This window comes from Megachile rotundata, chromosome 15 (genome assembly GCF_050947335.1).
Source record: "Megachile rotundata isolate GNS110a chromosome 15, iyMegRotu1, whole genome shotgun sequence".
Lineage (NCBI taxonomy): Eukaryota > Metazoa > Arthropoda > Insecta > Hymenoptera > Megachilidae > Megachile > Megachile rotundata.
This window is the reverse complement of record NC_134997.1, coordinates 4966316-4988134: the sequence shown is the minus strand read 5'-3', so window position 1 is coordinate 4988134 and position 21819 is coordinate 4966316. Positions and strand designations below refer to the sequence as shown.

Sequence of the window (21819 nt, the reverse complement as noted above, 5' to 3'; positions counted from 1 at the left end):
GGCATACTCACGAAGCAATGTGCGGTTGCCAGGGCAACCGGAGGGGCTGGACCGCGTCTCTACAGAGAAGAGGCAATCCATCCCTGTATTTCGCCGGGAGGCGGGGGTAGGGGGTGTCTCTAAGGGCGGCTGCGACCAGAAAATTCGCAGAGATGGAGTTTCTGCAGAATCATCACACGGTGAACACCTCCGAACCACCGTACACCCTCGGTACAGGTGAGTCATAGTGTTCTCCTTCGCCGAAAACATGAAGAGTCCAGGTGAAAATCATAGTCTATTCTATATAATCTAATTTCTGCTTCGCGTGTTTGAAACAGATAGAAAACGGTGATATATTAAGAGGAAAAATCTGAGATAATCTTATAAATTTTGAATATAAAGTTAAAAACAATCAAGGTCTGTTTTAGAGCAATCAAAATTTTATTTTGTGTATTTGAAACGGGTAGAAAACGGTGATATAACGAGAGGAAAATCTGAGATTTGAATCTACAAATTTTTACTATAAGATTGAAAACAATCAGGGTTCATTTTAAAGAAATCAAAATTATGCTTCGCGTGTTTGAAACAAGTAGAAAACGGTGATATATTAAGAGGAAAATCTGAGATAAGAATCTACAAATTTTTACTATAAGATTGAAAACAATCAGGATTCATTTAAAAAAAATCAAAATTATGCTTCGCGTGTTTGAAACAAGTAGAAAGCGGCGATATATTAAGAGGAAAATCTGAGATAATCTACAAATTTTTAATATAAGATTGAAAACAATCGAGGTCGGTTTTAAAGAAACAATACGTGCGATACATAGTAAAAGAAACTAACAGTAATGATAAGAGAAAAAGTCGGAATTAAGATTTAATAAATTGAATAAATAGCTCTTTAGTATTGCATGCAAAAGATTAAAAAGAAATCAAACGGTGGTATGTTGAGAAAAAAATGGGAGCTAGTGCAAGAAAGTTAAGGTTCAACGTTTTCTACGTATAAAATAATCTCGGTCCATTTTAAGTAAATAATAAAATAATAAATTGTAATAATTATTTTAAATAAATAATAAATAATAAAAATGCCTTAACTTAGAAATTAAAAGAAGCTAGCAAACTAATTAAAATATAAACAAAATTGTATGATTGAACAAATTCTATCAATAGATAATATCAAAGAAAATTAACATTCAAAAATGTTATAAGCTCGGAAGTTTGACAATTTTGTAATTTACCTGCTCCAAATATACATTCATCACAAAACATCGAAAGACACCCATAATGATTTTTCTTTAAAAGAAAAATTTCCTTCAAAAGAAAAACTTTTTCTTTTTCGCATTTCTCTTTTACTGAAGTGTTTTTAAATCCCTAGGTTCGGTAGGAAGCATCGAGGCCACCATACCTTCCGGCCTCTGTGCTGGACCTCTTGGAGTATTATCCAACGAGGACACCCTAACAGATACCCAGAACGAGGAGACTCTGGGTGCTCTGCAGGGCACCCTTCGTCTGCAGGATCTGCAGAATTCGCCGGAAGATATCGGGGCCGATCAGACACAACAGATCCAAAATTCTGGACAAAATCAGGTGGTCAGCGAGTTTGGGGCCAGTTTCTGGGTGGACGACATGGCTGGATTTCCATTGCCACCCTTGGATTTGGATCCCTTACCGCCTGGCCTTTTTAGTCCTTGTTCTGGAACCTATAAGTGAGTTGCAAATTATGTTTCCTTGTGTTTTTCATTTCAATTTTTGTAAACAAAAGGATGTATTATACCAAAAGTTATTAAGGGTGAATAAATTTGATTGCAATTTTTATTTTGAATTTTATATTGGATTTATTGTTTGTGGTGCATAGTTGCAAATTCGGTTGAAAGATTTGGATTATTGTCGATTTTTATTGATTTACTATTTTACTACTTCATTATTTTATTATTTTACTAGTTTACTAGTTTATTATTTTATTGTTTCATTATTTTATATTATATTTTTACCATTTTGTGACCAATTGAACAGAAAATTTGTATTTGTTAAGTAAAAGATTTACAAATTTAAAAATTTTTGAACCAAAAAATGTAGAAATAAAAAGTTAAAAAACTTGATACTTGCAACTTTTAGAATTTGAGAAGCGGAAAATTATACTGTATTCCATAAAGCGTACATGTGTCTGACCAATGTTTGGCTTCGCTACTTGCTAGCACTAGTAACAGCCCAATCCAGTTTCATATTTATCAGTTTAGTTTTAAAATGAAATTTTAACGATCATCTACACGCGTTACCTGTAACATTACACCTATTATTCATTAAAATATTACTGCTGTTAACAATAAAAATATATTTTCTAGCATGGAAGAAGAATATTTAGTAAAACTACTTTTATATTAACTGAATTTTTGCAACTGTACATTTTTTGTCTATAAAATTAAATTCGAATTGTTTTCCATATTTAAGGACTAATATTAAAACTAATTTTAACTAAGAACACAAAGAAAATTTGATTTGATTGTTAAAGAAAAATCACCTAACATGCACCTAACTAAAAAAATAAAAATCTCAATTAAGAACGTTATTATTGGATAATATATCACTGTGTATACAATATAATTATTATATTATTGTACACTAAAATTTCAATATACCTCCAAAAAATAAGATATTCTTCGGTATACTAGAAGGTAGTATCACATTAAAATCTTCATATAAACGTCAACCTATAGATAATCTGAGACGCGAAGAGGCGCGTAGTATAAAAAGAAAGTATTAATTTTAACGCTGTATTCGATGTACCTTGTAATTTTTAAGTGTCCTTGCAGTTGGGGTTGCACCAGAGGCGAATGTGCTCCAAGGACGAGCAACGCCAACGGAGAAGGCGTCGCGGATGTGTTATTATCCTTGAAACATGCGGTGGTTCATCCCGGAAGTCCTACGGGAGGATATTACTCCACGGGAGGTTCAAGTCATCATTATTCCCAGGATTACACGCAAAATCTTGGACCTCCTGTGCCACCCACTCATTATACTTCCACTCCAGCCATGTCCGTCAATGTTTCCATGAACATGACGATGAATATGAACATGCACTCCGGGTAAATAACTTTTGAGTACCATTTTTTGACCATCGTTTATTTTCAATACGTTGTATATTTTATATGACTTATCCTTTGTACATTCTTCCTTTGAGAACTTTTCAGTGTAACAATTATTATTAATGGAAATTTGCAAAATAAATTTTATGTTGTCAGACAAAGGAAATATACTTGTTACAGTTTTAGACATAATTTATTTTTGAATAAATAAGAATGTGATCAGTTAAAGACTACTTAAAATATGATCCAGGGTTACTTCATTTTCAAAATCTAATTTTTGAAGACTACAAATTTCCAAGAATCTTGTACAAAAGTTAATTATATTGTACTTAATGTAATATTATAATATTACATATTGTAATATTATGTTATACATATAACAAATTGAAATATATTGTATAATCTTATAATATATTTCAAACAGGACCCCTTACAAGACAAAGTGCAAAATTTCAGTCCAATAGGAAAACAACCCCCCGCCATTTTACTAGCGGAAGAGAGTGCGCATGTCAAAGGGATATGAAAGGGGTATTATTGAGAAAATTCGTCGACGTGTATGTGTAGGTACGAGCAGAGCTATTCGTCGGCCTGGGGCGTGGAACCCCTTTTAAGTCCCGCCCAACAGTATAATCCCGTGGAGCAGCAGACGAGGGTGAATCAACCCCCGGCCAATAGCCTGATTGGCACCAGCACCCATCCCCATTCTCATCCCCCGACACACGGCCATTCCAGGCTACAGCTGTCGAGTGAGCATGCGCTGTGCATTACCGCCTCCGGAAACCCGGTCACACCCGATGACAATGGCAGACCTAACCTCTGCAGAATCTGCGGTAAATCGTATGCGAGACCCAGCACTCTCAAGACGCATCTCAGAACGCACTCTGGGGAGAAACCGTTTAGGTTAGTTATGGTACTCGATTATATGTTACATGGGACAAAAAAATTCACAAATTCTACAATTCCTAAATTTTCATATTCACAAAATTAAATTCTCAAACGTTCAAATCCTAAAATGCCCCAATCTCTAAATCCCCCAATCTTAAAATTCTGAATGACTCAAATATTAAAAGGGCCAATGATCATGGCAGTCGAGGACCTTATAAAATCAATCAAATATTAAAAGGGTTACCTTTCGTCACTTCCAACAATACCGCTGCTGTATCTTCACATATGGCAATGTAGCGAAAATCTACTTACTTATATCACTCTATTAAGCAATAAAAATTTATCGCTTACAACTTCACGAAATCACCGTGTATGCCCAATATCTTACGTGCCACTCTTACGTGTTGCATTGACTGTAATTTGAAGTAGTTACCAATATTTCAGAATCTAAAATATAATAAATATGTTATTGCATAAAGTATAGACTTCTAAAGTGTTACCTTGCTAGTGGCACGTATTTAAAATTTCGATCTAAAATCTTCTCTGTTTACATAATACATACAAGCATTTACAAAAATTGGGTAATTATCACTCTAAAACTTGTATCTACTTCATTCGACTTTAAAATATGTTAATAAGAAAAATACGTTATTTCATATTTCGTAATTGTGACCTTAGGTTAGGTCCAAGATTTATTTATACATATTACAATTTCTTCTCAATTCCCAAATTATTTAATTATAACACGTCTATGTACACTATGTAAAAAAATCAGTATATACGTATATTATATACATGTCCTTTTTGATTGCACAATATTTCTTTAATTGAAAACTACTCGTTCAGGCGCGGTAAATTTCGAACGTCAAAGTAACGTCGCAAATTTTGAACTGCAAATTACCGTTTCATGTATCGATATATCGATAGACTGCAAGATGGTACTTATAATGCTTTTACAAGCGACAAATTCAAATTACGTTTATTATCAACGAAAATTTAATAACAATAATTTTATGAATAAGTCGTTAATAAGTTTATTTGTCCTTTTTAAGGTGCCATGCGTGTTCGAAAGCATTTAGTCAAGCCGCAAATTTAACCGCCCATGCGAGGACTCATTCCGGAGAGAAACCGTTTCGATGTCCTGTTTGTGATCGAAGATTTTCACAAAGCAGTTCGGTAACCACACACATGAGAACGCATTCAGGAGAACGCCCATACAGGTGAGCTTTATATATCTCTTTACATATTTTATAAATTAATAAAATTACTTTCTATATATTTCTGTTCTTAGTCTATTTTAATCAATCCAATATGTTGAGACTTGCAAAATTTCCTAGTACTTCAGAATTTAATAAAATTTCATATACTTCTAGTTTATATATAATACATAATGTAGATAATTGATAGTTAAGAAATATTGCATATTGGAATTATAAAAACATTTATCACTTATTGCGAAACAGTTTTATTTAAAGGAACGTACAGTAAACATAAAGGTTCGATGCTCGATTTGCAAAAGTTGCGCGCGCAAATTCAAATTTACGAGGGAAAGATGAATTTTCTTATAATATTCTATGTAATTGTACAATTATAGTATATATTGGTATATGTTACATGAAATGAGAATGCAATAAGAATTTATAAAAATTACTACAATTATTCTTAACCAAAGGAAGCACGTCGAATAAAATTGTATTCCATAAAACTTGTAATATTGGTTTACCTTTTAACTGGCAATCTTCTTTCTTCCAGGTGTCGATTCTGCAAAAAAGCATTCTCGGACAGTTCTACTTTAACGAAACATCTTCGTATTCACTCCGGCGAGAAACCATACCAGTGTAAGCTGTGTTTATTGAGGTTCAGCCAAAGCGGTAACCTCAACAGGCATATGAGAGTCCACGGTGGCTCTTTAACGTGACACAGCTCAATATCGATTATCGATAACAATCGTGTCTTACCACGATGCTGTCGAATACCTGTGATTCAACTTGGTTCGAGCTTACCTGAGAAAATGTAAAAAATAAACTAATTGCGACGGTCGATACTCTTAGAATTAGGGTGTGTTCTGTCTCCTGACTGATTTTCGAAAAATTCGCGAAACGAAACACACGCTTGTTATTTAAGGTCTTCACGTTTGGATATTTTTTTAAAACGACACACAAAGACAAGTAATTATCACAATATGCGTTATATTTGGCATTAGGAACTCATCTTCCGATAGAAAATTTAAAAACGAATTGTCGAACGCTAATATCTTAACAAAATGAATTTTGCGCTCGTGAAAAAGAGTTTCCTGATCGTTCGTGCGTGTGTGTTACCCGGAAATTGTTATAGATAGGTCAGGACAGGTTAAACAGGGTATCGCAAGATGTATACCTAACAGCATCCACCACAGCACCGTTGATTATTGTACAAATATTGTATTTATTATAATTATTATTAATTATAATATTAATGTTGCTGTTTTCACCACCTTCAAGTTTTTCATTATGTGGCTTTTTCTTTGTCGAGTTTGCTTCTTTTGTAATTAATTGTAAAACGAAGGTATTTTGGCGCCATTTAAAAAAAAAAACGATCTCTCTCTTTCTATATATATATATATAATATATATAATATTCATATGAGAACTGATTAAAAACGGATGAATGAATACGTGAGTTTCTGGTGTTTTTTTTTTTTCATTTTTGTTTTCTTGTAATCCCACAGCATCAGGACCCACATATTTTTCATTTCTCGTAGGAAGAAGGGAGGAAAAAGGAGGTTTCATGTTTTACTGGCTAGTTGGTAATCGAAGTGGGGTAGTAGATACTAGTTCATGAATCCTCATATTAATTTGCCTCTCTTCACAATTACAACTATATATATAAGAACAACTCTCTTGTCCTCTTCGTAGAATAGTGTCTCCTCTTCATTCGTCAAAATTCTCTCGCTCGCTCTCGTTCTCTCTTTATAATATAATAATCGTATTTATAAGTAATAATATTTCTTGACAGAAGGAAAAAAAAAGAAAACGTATGTATAATGTTTCTACGTTATGTACCCGGGTGTACAGCCGCGAGCGAAGACGAGTTGGCCCTCTTCAAGGTACCTCTCTCTATATCGGAGTTTTCTAAATAAAAGCATGCAGCTTTGTAGACCATCTCGTCCCGCTTCAGACATACCCTCGTCGTGTAGGTTGTGTGCAACTCTGGCTTCCTTTTGTTAAGGGAATGTACAGGAGAAAGCATCCCTTTCCACCCCTTTTGCTTTTGTTCTTCAGCATCTTCTGACGAACGAGTGAAATAAACAAATTATGTGAACGGTTACTTTCACTACTGTTCTGAATAACGCTACAGATTTATTTGTTGGAATCTGAGTTCGTCAAAAAATGCTTAACCAGTAATAGCTACAGGTTCTCCCCTTTACATTCGCTCTTAATCGAAAAAAGCCTACGTTACACTCGAGTGTACGGTATCGTATTTCCATTTAAAAATGTATAATGTCATCTCTGTCACGCTGTGTACGTGTTTTGTGATGCTTTATGTATCATTTCTTCTTCTAAATCTCGCTCTCTCTCGCTCTCAATCGGTCTCGCTCGCTCCTACACAACGTGTCTCGTATTATTTATCGATCAAGTGTTGCTTAGTAAATCTGATCTCTACATCAGTTGGAATGGTTTTTTCATTCGCTTGAAAGCTTCGAAGCAAAAGCTCGTATGTGTGTGGGTGTGTGTAAGTGTCGTGTGTGTACGTATGTGTATGTCCCAGAGGCATCGATGAATACCAAACGATTCAGTCTATTTTTTTCTTTCGAACGTGTTTTTTTTTTTTAAATATAACAAAAAAAAAAGAAAAGGAAAAGAAAACACTTTATCTGGCATATATCGATCGCTGAGAACAAAAAGAATTAATTATCTATACATATCACTTTTTCTTTTCTTTACCGCAATTTGCGTGTCTCTCGAAAAACACGGACCACAATATAACACGCGTTCGTGTCACGACGCTTCGCGATTCGCACATCAGCTTCAAAATTGTATTTTAAAATCAGTGACCAACACCATTACCACCAGTCGTCGTCATTTAATCGACGATAGCTCAACAGCCCTCGTTTATTATTTTCTTTTTCTAAATTTGATAGATTCTCTCGAAAAGCGAAATCATACAAAAAACCGAATAGATATGTGTGTCTCTAAAATAGATTTCTTCATACTCTTAATTTCTTTTTTTTTTCGTTTTATTTACTTATTATCATCGCTTTCAATAATTTTTCTCAAAAAATTGTCCATTTTTCCTTCTCTCTCAATCTTCTTCACCTTCTTCTTCTTCTTCTTTTTTTTTCTTTAAATGATTTTATCTTTCGATAATATATTCCAGTGTTCGTAACATCGCATTACTTTACTTAATACAATAATTAATCATATTATAATTATCAATTAATAAAACTTGTTTCTGTTCGTACTACCTTTCGCTCATCTATTCGCTCTCTCTTTCTCTCTCTCTCTCTCTCACTCTCTCGCTCTCTCGCTTACTTCCGTACACGATCTCGCACACGTTCAAAGACTGCTAATCGATAAGTATATTTTTCTTCTCTGAAACAATAAGTGGTTTTTTGTCTCCTTGGAAACACAAAAATACTCTGTATCAAAACGCCACTTATCGATGTTACCTAGTTTATATATCGTTACGGATTTAAACCTCTAATGAAGATGCTGCATCAGTATTTTCTTCAATTTTCAATTTTCTTTACGGAACGTTAAGGCATTCGTTAGTGTAACTCCAAAGAAGTACAAAAATAGATGCCAACAAATCAAAGATGACACGTTTTTCTTTCTGTTTATTGAAGCAATTTGTTTTTTTTTTTTCTTTTTTTTCTTTTCACTATACACCCGCGCACAACGATAAACGTTCCGGATGAATATGACGTTCTCGAAAAGAAGAGGGAGGAAACGTATCGTGGCCAACAATCAATCGCCTACGAGTCATTCCATTCGAAAATATATATCTTTCATCCACTATCATTCTTTAATACACATAAAAATAAAAAAAAAGTTCCCTAACATTCAATACAAAAGATCATATATATATATATAGTTCCCTGTAACTCAAACAATCGCTTCTATATACACGCTTTATTTTCATTACACAAAATAGAAGAAAAATTTACAACCGGCAACTCGGTACCATCAATTCGATCGTAACTGAGATTTATATAAAATTACGTTCACCAAGAGTCTTCCTCCCTTCTTTTCGGAAATAGTGTCATTTTTCTTTTTTTTTGTCGGTACAATTTTACTTATCGAACCGATACATATTAGACTGGTGCACATGAAATGTTAAAAAATATACAATATTTTTCGTAATCAAAATAACTTTCATATAATTTGCTGATTACATTGTTACATCATGGTACGCTTTCTAATACCTTACGTCCCGACTATGTTTTAAAACGCATTTCAACCTTCATCCAGATAAAGGTTTCTGAATAGGCGTAAAATCGCGCAGACATAAAAATACAAAAAATTAAAAGATACGGAAGAGTAATAAAGACCTAATATTGATTCAAGGTCGTACAAAGTCCATCATTTTTTTTCAGTAATTTTCTCGTTTATAATTTCAAGAAAATATATTTTTGGATAATTAATGACAAATATTGAGTGCTAATGCACACATTACAAGAAACTTCGTAACTCGCCAAATTTAAAAGAAGCAGCTACATTTCATGTGTACCAACCCAACACCTGAATTGAAAACAAACCTTACTTTTTAATTATACACGAATATCGTAAGGCAATTGAAATGCGTCTACTTCTGCATCGACGACGACGTTCGAAAATACAATAAACCAGGCATTCGGTCGACGAAGTTCTACTCAGTACTACCAACAGTTGCGGGGAATTACCCGGCGACGACGCTTATTTGAGAATGCCCCAACGGTTACATACTTCTTCAATTTTCCTTTTTACCTTCGTCCGCATATTTTTTTCCTTTACCACAGATACGACAATATTATGTTAACTTCTGGTTTGTTTTTTCGCTTCGTTTGAGACCAGGGTTTCGTCGGAGTTTACGCAGCATTTTCATGATCTCAGAGTAAAAACATAAAAATGTATATCAGTGAGCAACTACATTTTCATTTTAATAATAAACATACTAACACTGAGAGAATTACAACGTCCACGAAAGAAACAAAGTTTGTAAAAATTACTGAAGTTGCCAAATTATAATATCTATATAATATATGCTCTTGGGAGTATGGTTCTTTTAGAAATAAAAACTAAAGAGCATGCGCGAACCCAAATACAGTGTGGCAAAATAATGTATGACCTTGCGGGAAAAACTATCATTTTCTTTCATACTTTCAAAAGAAACATATAGACGAGTATATGTATAATATCCGTATCGAACAGGGAGGTTCATCGTTTATTTATATCAGGGAGATATTACTAAATGAAAGATTATCGTATCGTAACGAAATTACAGAAATGGAATTCTACGTGGAAAATATAAAATAAAAAATAATCTGGAATTAATCATATTCCCTACGGTTTGTTAATCCTATCGGTTGGAAGAGAAACATCGTCAATGAAACTTATACAGACATTTAGGCTAAATCCGCTTTTAAACATACTTTTCAACTATATCTGCCAGATGTTGTAATGTCACCCATGTTTGATTTGTACTCTATGACTAGCCAATGTACTTCTTGATGCTGTAGGTTTAATTACAAAAGGAAGAACTGATCATGGGCTCGAGGAACTAATTACCAATATTCGTTAATAAAAGCTTAATCGACCTTTAACAAAAAAAGAGAAAGTAAAAACAAAAATTAATCAACATCGTCCTTTGTTACAAGTTTGCGTCCTCTAAAGTCACGTGCGGTTAATTATGAAGTGATTCCGTTTCCTGTTATTTTTTTTTTTTATACAAAATTACGACACACAGAATTCTTACCCACCGTTTGTTATTTCCTCCGTTAGCCACGACATTTCATAAGCCGTCATCATTACTGCCCAACTGTATTTGGTTTGGTCACAATGTTTACATCAAATGCACTATTCAAGGAGTCCACCAAACGCGGACTCAAAAGCTCAGCATACATGCGCACACCCATTCATACGAGGCATGCTCACGATGCCGATACGCGTATAAAACGCGTGTACAATTAAGAAAAAGAAAAGAAAAGAAACACGCGTTTTACACGCACACGCAGCAAACAGACAAATTCTTATTTTCTCGCGCATTCGTTCCATTCAGCTCTCCTTCAGTTTTCTTCTTCCTCTTACTCTCTCTCTCTCTCTCTCTCTCACTCTCTCTCTCTCTCGCGCTCTTTCTCTTTCTCTCTCTCTCACTCTCTCTCTCTCTCTCGCGCGCTCTCTCTCTTTCTCTCGTTCTTTCTCTTCCCGCCTACCCCCCGTTCTCTCTTTCACTCTTTCTCAAGGATGGATTCCCTCGAGTTCCTCGGAAGCAGCGGACAGATTTTTGGGGCACATCGTGCACGACACACGTTAGTCAATCGGCCATTTGTCGTCGGAGGTCGTGTGTAAATGGCTAAGGGAAATTAGATCGGAGGGTGGTGCTGGAGTGGACATCGGGGGTTCAAGGTCAACGAGGGCTCGGTGCAGGTGGGCTTGGCCGGGGGTCAGGCTCGCTCACTATGCTGTGTGGTATACCGGTTAATCCAGCAGTAGGAGGAGCTGAAGTAGGGCCTCCAGCCCCACCGCCGCCTACCGTTGGACCCGTAGGGCCTGTAGGACCCCCGGCGCCTGCACCGCCTGCAGAGGAGTTCGGTCCGCCACCACCCCCACCACCACCGCCGCCGACGACGGAATGCCCACCAGGAGGTGGGGGTGCAGAATCGTGAGGAGTCGTTGAATGCGCCTGTTGAACGGGCAGCCCCCCGGAATAGTATCCGCCGTTGATCCCCTCAGGGTAGCTGCTGGAGAAAGCGAAAAGAAATTGGCCACTTCGATAAATGCCTTTTACAAAGTGCCCAATCGATCTTAGGAAATCCAAAGGTTCGAACGCTTCTAACCACGTTACTTTACACACTCGATTCTCTTTCCATTGTAATACGAGTTAACATCTGCTTGAAAATCTGTTTCTGTAAAAATTACGATATCTTTTTCCCCCGGTGTAAGAGAAACAAATGCAACGATACTCAAGTAGTATTAACCCTATGCTTTTTTTTTCTAAATTTTTTTTTTAAACTTTTAATGTAAACAAGCTGAATAAATCTTTGTTAATGTACGAACGAGGCTTACCCGGTCGAGGAAAGGAAGTATTCCTTGTTCACACAGTTTCGTAAGCAGTCGGGTATACGACCAACGATAGCTCTTCGTATTTCACTGGCTGCCATCTCGCGAAGCTCGGTGCAGCTCGCGTCGCTGTAGAATGCTGCGTGTGGTGTACATAACAGATTGGGTGCGTCTTTTAAAGGACCTATGAAAACAAACATGTATCTATTATATTACCATTTTAATATTCACACATTTCGTAAGCGGTCTTCTTCAGCACTGATTATTGAAAGCAAACTGTTACTGCAAGCAAACATTCGCACTGTAATGATATAGATAATTTCATGAAATCCTCAAGTACTTAATGAAACGTTATTAAATATAGTCGAATTCTCACTTCCAGATACTCAAATGTGTAATCACAGAAAATACAATACAACCAATTCTCTAATATCACAAAACTTTATTCTTTATCACTATGTATATCGTTATATCACTATACTCAATATACTATTCAACAATATGTAATAGTATTAGTTAATATTAAAAATTCAAAAAAATTGAAGTTAATAATTAATGACTTAATTTATCTTTTTTTGTACTGTGCAAAATTGATCTTAGGTATGTATCTTGATATCTATGATATTTGGATCCAAAACTATCCCAGGATGAGAAAGGGCTTGGATGACGGAAGGAAATGTTAGTTACGTGATGAGAGGTTAGGGGTGGGCAGATAAACTCACACTGCGAGGACTGACCCTGAAAGACGTTGTACGGCTCGTTCTCATGCACATCAAGTGCTGCTGCACGAATTCTGCCTTGTTTCAACGCTGCGGCTAATGCGTCATCATCTACCAATCCACCTCTTGCTGTATTGACTAAAAAGGCGCCAGGTCGCATCTATAACGTGAAATTACCATATCAATAAAATATAGCTATTAAGAAAGAATGTTTGATGATGAAAAAATGTAGTACCTGTTTGATGGTGAATTCATTAATTAGGTGATGATTGTGCTCGTTCAATGTACAATGCAAGGATACACAGTCTGACTGGAATAGTAAATCCTGCAATAAACCACAATAACAAAAATTAATCATAGTGTCCATACAAGTTATGATTGAAATGTTTCACTTCAATAGCAAGTGTAGATTAATAGCTAACCTGTAGTGTGTAGACCCTGTTAAGACCTAGAGACTTCTCAATTCCATCTGGTAGATAGGGATCATAGAAGATGACAGTGAAGCCAAAAGCTTTGGCTCGCAGTGCAACCGCAGAACCAATCCTACCTAATCCAACAATGCCAAGTGTGTCACCCCGTATCCTTGCGCATCCTGTCGCAGCTTCCCTGACCTGAACATAACAAACAATAAAATATATTAGATTAATTCTTAAATGACAAAGACTGAATATTACATGCATACTGTAAAACAAAAGGTTATACGAATATCAAAATTCTTACCTGTTCTGGGCCTGTGAATTTTTTTCCTTCACGTACCATATTTGCCAACCAATACGTACGTCGATATAAATTTAGAATGAGGCAAAGAGTAGTGTCAGCTACTTCTTCAACGCCATAGCCAGGCACATTGCACACAGCGATGCCAAGTTCTCCTGCTGCTTTGACATCTATATTATCCACTCCCGATCCAATTCTTACAATGATTCGTAATGTTTTGAATTTTTCAAGATCTTCTTTCGTCAAAATTATAGTGTGCCACATTAACGCTCCTACTGCTTCATTTAGTACCTATAAGAAACATACAATGACATTGTTAATTACTGCACTTTAAAAGCATAAAAATATATGCTTCTGTGTTTATTAAATTAACACTTTCATTACTATGTCATCCACATGTTGTTGAGGCTTATACTTTCATAAAATGTATCACTCATATTATTAACCCATTCACAATAGTACCAATTTTCTATGCATCAGCCTAATAGGTAGACATTAAAACAACCTACCAATTATTTCATATTATAATTATATTTATCTTAAAATGTAATAAAATATTGCAACAAAGGTATTATTTAAGTATTGTTATGAATGGGTCAACAACTTTATTTATGTAATTAAAAATACCTGTATCGAGTACTTCAAAGTTACGGATAACAAGAATAAAGAATTATTATAAAAATATTAGATAAGATCTATTCAGAATATAAATAGAGCTTAATGAAACTTTCAGTAGAGGCAGTCAGTATTATAAATTATAATTTGGTATTAGAAAATATACAATAAATAGTTTACCTTTTCATGAATTTCCGATGTAGACTGTGCATCACAGAAGGCTACTGTTGCGATATCTTTAAGAATAGGCATTTCGATAGAGCAGTCTCGGCCATCTAACAAAGCCACTAACGGTCTTGACTGAATGGGTCCATTTGCAATAGGACCCCTCAGGTTCTCCATTCGAGGGCGTTTGGACATCATCTTCCGTTTGTCCATCGGTCAAACAGCCCCCCCAATTTTTATATTTTTCACTTGTACTTTCAATGTCACTAAGAATGCCTGCTTTCTTCCAAGGAAGTCCTACAGTTCACTGATAAGGAAGCCTCTTTGTACGTCTTAAAATATAACTTTGCACTTTTATGCTTTGTCACACAAATTGCTTCTGTAACACTGATTTCTGGTCGGTTTTTGGACAAGGACCGCCGAACCTCCAACACATCACGACTCGTTGAACACCGTCTCCTGTAAACAACAAATAATAATTCTTTATTATACAAATAATTTAAGCATGTCTACGCTGCCACTCGAAAGTTTGAAACACGTGTTTTAATAATAAATACAGAACTATTCAATTTATTTTACTTTAGTTGATTCAACATTTTTCAGTGGTATTTTATTACAAACTAAAAATATTAATATAAACTACTAATTATCAAACAAAACACATCTGCTCATACAATAATACAGCAGCCAAAATAATCGATTCGTTAATCATAAATTACAGATTCAAATTACAAAACATAATATTCCTTTGCAATCACTTTTGTAAGAATTCTGTTCAGTGTATTAGCTGTATTTAAAGAAAAATGGAACATATAAGTACAATATTATTAACAAAGCTACAATATACAAATGAAAAAGTTGATTTCAACCGAAAAAACAGAGTGCACCAAACTCTTGAGCAGCAATGTACAAAAGTGATACAAAAAATCTGTTAACATCTAAATTAATAAATTTAAAACATTAATAGTTAAACAAATGATGTAAACAAGCTTAAATAAAATACAAGTAATAAATAAATTATGAACAAAAGGAATACAATTCATAAACAATAAAGGACATGCAAACCGTTCTTGTACCTTTATTAATCACAAAATTTGATAAAAGAAAAACGCAATGTGCATAAAGTACGGACTTCGGTCAATAAACATACATTTCGACGCCTTCATGAATTTCTTCGTGGAAAAGAAATCCATGTGACGCGTGCAATCGAAAATGCTTCACTTGCGAACGTAGAATCGTGAAAGGGAAAAAATCGAGCGTAACACTGTTTCCGATCAAATATCGAGATATCAGGGTTTCTTTATGTTACGGAAATCAGAAACACTTAGCAGCGTGTGCGAAACTGAATGTTTTAGGTTACCTTGAAACGCGCCGGCTTAACCTGCGCACTACGTGCGTTCGGCGGAGTGATAGGAGCGCTCGGAAAACGCAAGAAACTTCAACGATATTATGTCCGCGTTACGTCCAAGAAAGATCTGTACAAACTTTCGACATTTCAATTCTAAACCGATCAAAAGAGTCGCACGGAACACACCGTGCATCGAGAAACGTAATTACTAGCTGGGGCAAATGTTTTTGGAACTGTTAATAGAGCGCTTGCCTTTGGTTAGTGGGTCGACATTTTCAGCCCATTTTCGGCACCAATTGTAAACCAATCATGGTGCGTTCGCGCGCTTCGAATTTCGATCGATTTCCCTCATAATCAAGAAATTTCTATACTTTTTCCAAAACGTTGATCTGTGGAAAAAATTATCGATACGCAAAAGATACGAAAAGAGAAAATGTTCGATCGAAGTCGATTTAGTACCCCGGCGCTTTTATATGGCGGAACGGAAAAATGCTGAACCAGCGAAGTTCCATAAGAAAGTAGAGAAACTGACACGTGGCGCCCTCGTCAGACGCCGTAAACGCACAACGCGTTTAACCAAAGATCATCAAAAATAAATCAAACTTTCAAGAAAGTACAGTAGCTAGTATAGCACGCTTCTCAAGGGAAAATAGCGATGTGGAGGAATAACTAAGTTGCACAAGCAATAGACCTTACTTTTCTCGTAGTTTGCAATTTCGATTACTTGGGAATTCGAGAATTTAGCAACTTGCAAATCTGCATAACTTTTAGACTGAAAATACACAATTTTAAAGTAAAGTTCTTAAATTTAAAAATTTAGTAAATTCAAAATATGTAATTCTAAAATATTTCTAATTTCTAATATGCACTAGAAAACTGTTATTTTTCCTAAGTGGTCATTGTAGGGAAATTTAGAATGCCCTGAACCGTATAGTGACATAAGATCTTTGCGGTGATAAATACTATAAATTGCTATCGTTTGTAGACAACGAGATAAAACGTTCATTGAACAAAACCTATTCTGTATCGAAAAGAAGAATTCTATCAGTCCGTACGAAAGATAATTCGAGAAATAACACTTGTTAAATCGCATTAAAAATTCGTTAATCGGAAACCCATGACTCATGACCTTCGCTTTTTAATTTGTTTAAAATCTTTTAAACAGTTTCGTCAGCGCGAGAAGAGTTAGTTATCGGAGATACATAAATGATACACATTAAAATTGGTTCATCTACGCAGCCATGTCAAAAAAGATGGACAGATAGGGGCGTTTGATCTGTCGGTCAATACACACAAGTAATCGGAAACATAACCCGCCGAGAAGGCTACAAAATGAGATCGCTGCTAGCGTCAGCGGAAACAAGGATGCGATACTAACGCAGAGTGCAAACCCAAGCACTTTGACTTGGGCACATGTTGTGCCAACTCAGCGAAAATGCAAGCTAATATCATCAAAAGGAGGAGAAGCAAGGAGGCGAGATTAAGCCCTTGTTCGACAGCTGGAAACGTATATCATACATAATACTCGTACGGTTAGTAGTAGCATGGAAATCAACGTGTCAGAGCGCGTTCAGAAATAGACAATTTTCAAAGTACTTTACACCCATTAACGAAATTTCACGGAGAAACAGATCCTTACAGTACGATCTATTCTAAAGAAATTTCAAAATGCCAAAGTTTCAAATTTCCAAACTACTAAAGAAGAAATGTTTGAGTTGACGCATTAAAATGTTACATACATAACCTCTCAAACTTACGACCGTTGATAGCGATATTTCTTAAACCACCGAAGATACTCTAGAACTTAGCAACAAGCATTTTCGAGTAAGTTAAAAATTTATCGTGCTTTTAAAACGAACGTTTCGGCTAAGTGGTCGAATTCAACCCCTTCAGCTTAATCTCGGTGTGCAACAGAGTTTTTCGAGTTATAGATACAGCGATGAAGGGTGGTAGAGGGGAAAAGCATGGCGAGGGTGGGACGTCGAATCTGCTGGTGGGATGGGGAGCTATGAGGGCGAAGTTATCCAATTATTGTCTAACCTGGGAGCAACTTTACTTGGTGGAGAACCGTTGGTGGGAGGAGAAAAGGGGGGAGGGAAGCTCGTCCTGCCAACTCTCTCCCTTCCCTACAATCGAGCCACGATAAAGTAAAGTTTGTTTCAAAACTTACCGCGCGGAGAGGTGACTAGGTTTTTGTTAGTGACACGTGAAATTCAAACGGCTTCGTTGCGATAATAATCGCAGCAAGTTTTTTATATCACGCGATAAAGGAATTTACACTTGAGAAAGCCCTCGAAAATTAAGTTACAAGTTCACTGATAGTGACCCCTATAAAACTTTCATGGCGTGAACGTCGAAGAATACTTCGTATATAGAGTGTTCCAACAATTACGGTACATTATGTAAATCTGGATACATTATTTATTTAAATTTCTCTTTTTTTTTTAAATGAACAATATACGTCCTGTCGTAAAATACGTACACGTTATTTAACCTGTAACTGCCACAGCACTAATACTATTGAATTATTAATTCAATATATCGATAATCGTTTACACATGGATAATTGATTGAAGTAGAATGTAACACGTAATATTATTATTCATATCTATTATAAAATGTAACATGCATTTTTGTTATTAAAAGTTACTTATTTTCATTAAAAATTTTAATCTGATACATCATTTTACCACTTAAATATAGTTATTCTGGTTTAATGCTATGTTAGGTTGAGTACAAAGTTTCAACACGAACAAATAGATTTGGATAATAAAATTGCATAGGAGATTAGGTTAGGTTAAATTTGAAGATTAAATAAAAGTGAATAGGTTAGAATAATGAAATCTCGTATTCTACTTCAGTCAGTTCGATTATTTTTATCGTTACTACCGACATATTACGATATCGATAAGAACACACGTAGTATAGAAAGGGCAAGGTATGCGTAATATTTCCTAAAAACAAAAATCTGTCTCATCAGTTACAATTAAATCAGAAACAATAAATGTGATTTACATGTGTCAAGTAATTACAGTAATTCCTAAAATGAAAGCATTTTAAAGTAACGCGATATCCATTGCTTAGAAATCCTCGCTGATAATGGTCCAGAAATAAACAAGCCAATTAGAAGAGCGCACTAGCGATAACGCTCGTCGTAATGACGCACATGCCATTGTATAAACCATTTTTCGCTACGGATTCGCGTTTCGCATATTCGAACAGTGATACACAAAAACAAAATTTTTTGCTCACGCGATAAATCTATTAATAAAAATTCAAAATGCGTGCATTTAAAAATCGTCTGGAGAAGATAAATTGTGTGGAGAGACTTGAACCGATAAAACAACTGTAAAACAGGCGAGGAAAGAAAAGCGGAAAGAAATTTGCCTAAGCCGCGAAAGAATTCGAAGCAAAGGAAACAGGAAGTCGGCCAATTACGAGGATAAATATCGGCGAGGGAGGGGGTGTCGCGGCGCTATTGTCAGGACGCTATCAGAGACATCAAAGAGAGGGCAACAGACTCCTGAAGGGGGGAAAGGGGAAAAAAAGATCCGCCAAACACCCAGAACAAACAACATGCGCTTAAACAAATGCCCGTCTGAAAACAGAGAGCGAGAGTTTGCTCTAAGTTGCAAACAAAAAAAAAACCAAAAGAACTAGAATGGAAAGGGAGAAGAAACTCGTCCAATTATGATGACGAGTATCGGTGTCGGCGTTCGGGCATTCTCATCCTTGGGCACGACGGAATGGTCGGGTAAAAGGGGTAAAGAGAGGGGCTGCTGTTGCTCTGCTCCGTACCTTCCGTCTCCCGCGTTCGTCTCACCAACGGGCAACGAGCGAACGGCCATGAGCACGGGAAGAGCGAGAGGGGCAAGAGGGAGTTAGGCGAGGGAGAGGAGAGGCGACTACTTAAAGTTGGCGGAAAGTTTGGTTCGGCAGCAAAGTTAACTCAGTTAAGTTCTCCGCTCCTAAAGCGAAACTTCGGTTCTCCAACGCCTGCCTGCTCTGCTTGCCCTCCATCCTCTTCTTCTCTTCCTTTCCCTACTACGTCATCCCTTTCTCTTTCTCCTTTCGTCCAACGCGCGCTTCCTACTGTCTTTGGCCGGCTTTGCTATCCGTTCTTACGGTGCATGTTACGGAATAACCAATGTGTTTTAGAATTATCACTTTTCAAGCACCTTTCGTTACGATGTTTTAGAGCCGTGAACACATACGATCGATCGTCATCGATCCGGAGTTACGGTCGGTATCAATCTCGTTCGGTTACTGCCACGGCACGCTCGCGCCTCAATTTGTGGCTTGATACGGGGGTCGGGCAAAATGGTTTGCGGCTGGAACAACATTTTCGAATGCGCGCGTTGAGGGCCAACCACGATCTTTAGATTCCTAAAGTGTGAGTGTTTGGATATAACTTTGGAACGTTCTGCTTCGCGTCGATATTTTCTGTGATACTGTAATTGTAGAAGGTACTCGTATCGATTATATTTAAATGTTATCGATACTTCCATATATCGATATCAAGACATCGTTAAAAAAACAAATATAAAATAATGTGACATGTCATTTAATCGTTCAAATCGATTTATTTTCATTCAACTCATTTTAACTTAATACATAATTTTGTTATATACATTTAATTAGCTTCATATTGAATATGAAGTTTAAATATAAATAAACAGATCTGAATAATAAAATTACACGCTATATTGTATTTTAAACATTCTCGTCCTTATCGATAAATCGATAATGTATGGATAATTAGTAACAGTATTTTTAATATTGCTTATAGCTGCTGTTTTCAATAATTATCGAAATATTATCGATAATTTGATACGACTGCAACAGAATAGCGCGTAATTTTATCAGACAAATTTATTTTCAATTAACCCCTTAACCTACGATTTACGCTCGAGAATTTTGGGCCGGAAACGTAATGTTTATGTTTGACTCGTTCATTTTATACGGGCTATGCCCGTAATATTTACTTCTGGCCCAACCATCGTACGCGAGCTATGCCCGTCATTGTAGGTTAAGGGGTTAAGTTAAATGTTGGGAGTTTAAACGACTGAAAATTGATCAGAATGATAAATAAGTTTACCGAATCTGACATCGGATTTGAAGAATATAAACATGACCAAATAATCTGATCTAACCTAATTTAGTGTAGTCTAATCTAGTCTAGACTAATGTAATCTAAGTTAATTTATTTTGAACTATTAGCTTTAACGATATCGTAACAATATTATCGATATCCCAAATTACCGATAACATTTGAATATGGATAACATTATCAGTATTAGAACTTCGAATCTTAATTTAACCTAACTTCAAACCGGAATAATTAAATTTGAATAATGATGTATCAAGTTAGGTTAGATTTAAAATGTAAATGAGAATAAATAAGGCTGAAAGATAATATTACGTGTTACATTCTACTTCGATACGCCCATTCACCTCGTAACGATATCTTAATGATTCGATGTATGCACCGAACTATCGATAACATTTCAATATTATCAACACCTCTACGCGGAGAATTTCATTCAAAGTTCGAAAATAGAACACTATATCGCGCGAAGCAGAAAAGTAAAAGTGACTCAGGCACGGTTAGGTGAAATCCTTTTTCGCGAAGAAAGATGTTTCTCCAGTGTTCTCGAACTCCGTTGCGACCCAAGTCCCTGGTAGCGATCGAAATTCCAAGACTAAAGTTTGCGAGATTCTGTGCTTGTGTTCATCGTTGCCCTTCTTTGAGCATACGTGTGTAGAAGCTTGTAAGCATCGTTTTGTAACAGATACCAGTCAGCATGGCCGAGTACTGTCCCTCCTTTGATGGTACGCCAGAGCAAAAAAAGAAACCGGTCGAGTCGGTACTTACGAGGAGGTTTAGCTTTCAGGGTTCGTGTATGTAGTTCGGAAAAGAAGTTACCAACGTTCTCCCGCGAAGAAAAAAAAGTTCGTCGCATCGACATTTTTCTATAGAAAGATCCAGCCAGGAGCCATGGGAAACGGGTACCGCGCCATTTTTGACCGTTTAAAATAAACGGACGTTCAAAAACGTTTTTATACGTTACCATA

At 36.0% G+C, this 21819-nt stretch overlaps 2 protein-coding genes across 17 annotated transcripts in view; one reads left to right on the top strand and one right to left on the bottom strand.

The window, feature by feature from the left end:
• The window catches only part of CtBP (C-terminal binding protein), a 70021-nt gene that overhangs the window by 31777 nt on the left and 16425 nt on the right, over positions 1–21819 (bottom strand). For 8 of the 16 annotated variants that reach the window (XR_013040543.1, XR_013040544.1, XR_013040546.1 and 5 more), the window contains exons 2-12: positions 14412–14855; positions 13620–13907; positions 13322–13510; positions 13135–13224; positions 12903–13059; positions 12187–12364; positions 4445–5947; positions 4189–4357; positions 2761–3940; positions 1215–1676; positions 12–234 (exon numbers count right to left, since the gene is read on the bottom strand). Coding sequence is in view for 8 of the 16 variants with exons in the window: in XM_076539963.1 (XP_076396078.1) it covers positions 11528–11861; positions 12187–12364; positions 12903–13059; positions 13135–13224; positions 13322–13510; positions 13620–13907; positions 14412–14609 (1434 nt within the window). In the remaining 8 variants the exon portion in view is untranslated. The other 8 variants (XM_076539961.1, XM_076539965.1, XM_076539963.1 and 5 more) reach the window with 7 other exon arrangements.
• LOC100882450 (uncharacterized) lies at positions 79–10858 on the top strand. Its single transcript, XM_003706520.3, has 6 exons — positions 79–216; positions 1352–1682; positions 2787–3059; positions 3624–3959; positions 4997–5164; positions 5697–10858. The coding sequence occupies exons 1-6, from the start codon at positions 153–155 to the stop codon at positions 5860–5862; spliced, it is 1338 nt and encodes a 445-aa protein (XP_003706568.1). The 5' UTR covers positions 79–152; the 3' UTR covers positions 5863–10858.

Bases quoted from the DNA above. Each gene is read 5' to 3' on its own strand.
- LOC100882450 (XM_003706520.3), top strand. From the start codon at position 153: ATGGAGTTTCTGCAGAATCATCACACGGTGAACACCTCCGAACCACCG. The intron at 1,683-2,786 runs GTGAGTTGCAAA...GTGTCCTTGCAG, and splicing joins CCTTGTTCTGGAACCTATAA to TTGGGGTTGCACCAGAGGCG. The intron at 3,960-4,996 runs GTTAGTTATGGT...GTCCTTTTTAAG, and splicing joins TCTGGGGAGAAACCGTTTAG to GTGCCATGCGTGTTCGAAAG.